The following is a 3,601-nucleotide window of genomic DNA, read 5'->3' as shown; positions in this document are numbered from 1 at the left end:
GTGCTTGCAAATTCACAACCAAGTGTGCATATGTAATCCTTGATATCTGGATTGTGGGTCATTTTCTTTGCTAGCCCCTTCTCATATCCCCCACAACTAGATCATAATAACAATAATATTATCCTGTATGAATTCAGACACTTGCATGTGTGTGTATTCTTGTATGGGCATACTATAATTTTCATTGATTATATATAATTTCTACTGTAAATTAGACCCCAACTCGATTAAAAATGAAATGATAGGTGAAAGTTTTGGATTATTTGAGATTTACTGTATCTGATAAGGTATGTTCATACTTTATACATACAATATTTCAGGTAATTTTCATTTTTCCTATTTATTCAACAATTAGATTATCTGAATTTTTGGGACAACTGAATTACAGACCCCACCAACCACATGCCCCGCCCCATACACTATGCCTATTTCAATCTCATCTCTTAGCCTTTTCTAGTCTATTTAAAACACTCGAGCATCTCATTCAGTGCACAAAGGGTGTGGTAGAGAATTCAAGTAAATCCCTCATATATTATCTGCTAATTTCGATACACAAAGTGAACCACTTAAGCAACTTCTTCAACATTTATTTTTTTAGTGCACAAACACATGGAAGCATCTTTTGAAGTAGAGGACGATGTGTTCTTTGCAGATTTGAGCAAACAAATCTCTCTACTTATCAAGGACGATGATGATGAAGAAGAATCTCTTGTTCACTGTCCTTCAGTACATATACAGGTAAAGCACATCTTGTATATATTCAAAACGTGACGTTCGAGCTACTACATCACCAACTTCATTTATGGACTCAGTATTTACTTATTACCTTTTAATTTCCTTGAAATTTTTCAGGCTTTTACCCAAGCAATCAGTCCCTCGACACAAGCAAGGATTCTTGGCCACGATCAACAGTCACAAATCAGAAGAGGAATGAGTAAAGGGACGGGAGTTTTCATCCCTCGTTCGATGACAAATCCGAGGAGGAACAATAATTTCAAGCAAGGAAGATTCAATGCCAATTACAAGTTCCAAAGGCCTAATCTTGATTACCACAACTCAAGAGGGATAGTTCCTCATTTGAAGCACAATAATAACAACGTTAACCCACCGTACGATTCGATTAACCCAAGAAGCTAGATATGGAGTATCATGACGCAAGAGATTACCAATCCTGTGTTGTCATAATTAATTATGGATATTTTACTATGAATAATCCAGGATGTGTATGTACATAGATTATGTGCAAGGAATTGATTAAGATAATAATTGTTTTGGCTATAAAGGGATGTTTCACCTAAGGTGATCAATGCCTCGCTAGTTAATTTGTGATATATATTGGAAGTTATCCTATTAAATTTTAGAGGGTCGCCAGCTTGAAATTTTCATTTAATGCAAAATATCGTGATTACAATGATTCCCGCCTAAATTAATTTTACGTAACTAAAAGTGTATGAATTGATGTATTTCAATTTTTTTGACTTATTCGGATGGATAAAACTAAAATGAATCTTTCTTCTACTCGATATCAGGTCCTGATAATAATTTTGGTTTGTTTCATGAGTGTCATTTAAAATAAATTACCCAAATAATTCTCCGGATTAAATTTCTCCTTCAAATCAAATCCATCGTTTCAAAGTGCAATCTCGTGGGCATGATATTAGTTAAATGTACACATTATATCTTGTGAATACGATAAAAATCAAATGGAAAGAAGTAGGGACTGATCTTGTCAGCAATGGGTGTATTTGGGGCCATTTGGGGTTGGAAAGAGCTATGCATCGGTGACACTTGATTTGAGATTCACTTTATTGATTTTAATTGTATTGAAAGTATTATTTTTTATGAATATATAAATAAATGGTACTAAAGTTTGGGATTCAAGGCATGCAGGTGGGGCTGGACAGAGTATTTTGGGCTACAAAGGATATACATAAGGGATGGAAGCGTAGATATCCTTGTTTGTCACCTTCCTACCATGTTGTACATAGCTGGAAATAGGTGTGTCAAAATTTGACACAACCATTCGACAACCTGACATGATTCGATGTGAGAAAAACGGGTTTGAGTTTAGAATTTTCGGGTTCGGATCAGATTAGGTTGGACCTCATATCTAACCCGGAAAATTAATCGGGTTCGGGTTGGTTTAATCAATCATTGTTGACCTGAAAATTTTATTTTTTAAAAAAATATATAATTAAAAAAATTGCTTACATTTTAATATATTGTATGTTTGAAAAAAATTTATTATATATTTATATCATAAATTTTCATTATTTAATATTTATTTTATACATTTTTTTAAATAATTTTTTATTTGATTTAGTAAATATAATTTTAATTGCTATAATTAGACTTTCAAATTTAAATCATGTGTGAGAGATTTTCTTAGTAAGTATTTAAATTAAAGTATTATCATTATTATTATTATTATTATTATTATTATTTAATTTTTGTTTAATTATTTTTGAAAAAAATTAATTAACTGGTAAAGTTTTGACATGCATATTTCACCATGACTAGTCAAGTTGATACATGATAGTTTTTGTTTAATTATTTTTGGGTTGAGTCAGGTTGATTCGGGTTAGTCAGGTTTGGGTTGGGAGTTTTGAGATTGGTTGGTTCGGGTTCGGGTTCGGTCAGGTTGAATAATTTTTTAATACTATTATGTATCAACTCGATTGAATTCGCCCAAATCGACACTTCTTGCTAAAAATAGATTGAAATTAATTGGTAAATTTAATGCAAGCCTTAGTATACATATCAATATTAACTGACTCGATGTCTCACAGACATGATATAACATTAAAACATTTGAAAGATTATATGAGTGTCACAATTTAAATCACAATTGGGGAATAAAAACTAAATGAAAGTTTTATTTGGTTTATTATATTATTTTTATTAATTAAGAGAATATATTATAAATTATAATTCAACTTTTGGTGCTTTATTCTAGAATTTATAAATATGTATGTCAAAATATGATGATACTAAAATTTTACCTCGGGTTTGGTTTGGAGAGTGGATCTTCAAATCTTCATAGCTGATTGGGTCGGGTTGGGTCGGTTCTCTTGGTTCTGCACAGACAAAAATAGGGTTAGAGGGCACTGGAGTGTTTTTCAGCGTAACACATCCGATGCTTAAATCAGTCCGGAGAACAAACATAAGAGTGAAATATACTAGTACTAATTGAGCAGGAGAATGTGAATGAATAAAATCGTAGGCCAATACCTGGTATTTATAGAAGGAGAAGATTGCTTACCTCGTTGGAGTAGGACTCCTGCTGAGATAGAGTCTTGCCTGCGATAGAAGATTTCAAACATCAGGAATCTATCTCCACGGCGGATGGGACTCTTTCCTTATCCTGATTAGATTTATCCAAATCCCACATCCGTCAGGATCCTTATCTGAGAATATCTTCATATCCTTTAGTCGCGTCAGGCTCCGAGTTCCCAACCCCATGGTGGTCTCAGATTTCCCGGCCTTTTGGTGGGCTCGGATTTCTAATAGGGCTACATATTATTAGGGCTAAGGATTTTGGGCTTCGACCCTTGGTAGGGCTAGGGATTGTTTCGGTGTTGACTCAGATCTGCCCAGGTGC

The 3,601-nt window shown here is 33.6% G+C and overlaps 1 protein-coding gene across 1 annotated transcript; it reads left to right on the top strand.

Annotated features, from left to right (window-relative positions):
* Nucleotides 1-471: 471 nt before the first annotated feature.
* On the top strand, nt 472-1,417 carry LOC140833346 (uncharacterized). Its single transcript, XM_073197715.1, has 2 exons — nt 472-738; nt 853-1,417. The coding sequence occupies exons 1-2, from the start codon at nt 610-612 to the stop codon at nt 1,135-1,137; spliced, it is 414 nt and encodes a 137-aa protein (XP_073053816.1). The 5' UTR covers nt 472-609; the 3' UTR covers nt 1,138-1,417.
* Nucleotides 1,418-3,601: the final 2,184 nt, after the last annotated feature.

This window comes from Primulina eburnea, chromosome 6, assembly GCF_022965805.1.
Source record: "Primulina eburnea isolate SZY01 chromosome 6, ASM2296580v1, whole genome shotgun sequence".
NCBI classification, from domain to species: Eukaryota; Viridiplantae; Streptophyta; class Magnoliopsida; order Lamiales; family Gesneriaceae; genus Primulina; species Primulina eburnea.
This window is presented reverse-complemented; position numbering and strand designations above follow the sequence as displayed.

Bases quoted from the DNA above. Each gene is read 5' to 3' on its own strand.
- LOC140833346 (XM_073197715.1), top strand. From the start codon at position 610: ATGGAAGCATCTTTTGAAGTAGAGGACGATGTGTTCTTTGCAGATTTG. The intron at 739-852 runs GTAAAGCACATC...GAAATTTTTCAG, and splicing joins GTCCTTCAGTACATATACAG to GCTTTTACCCAAGCAATCAG.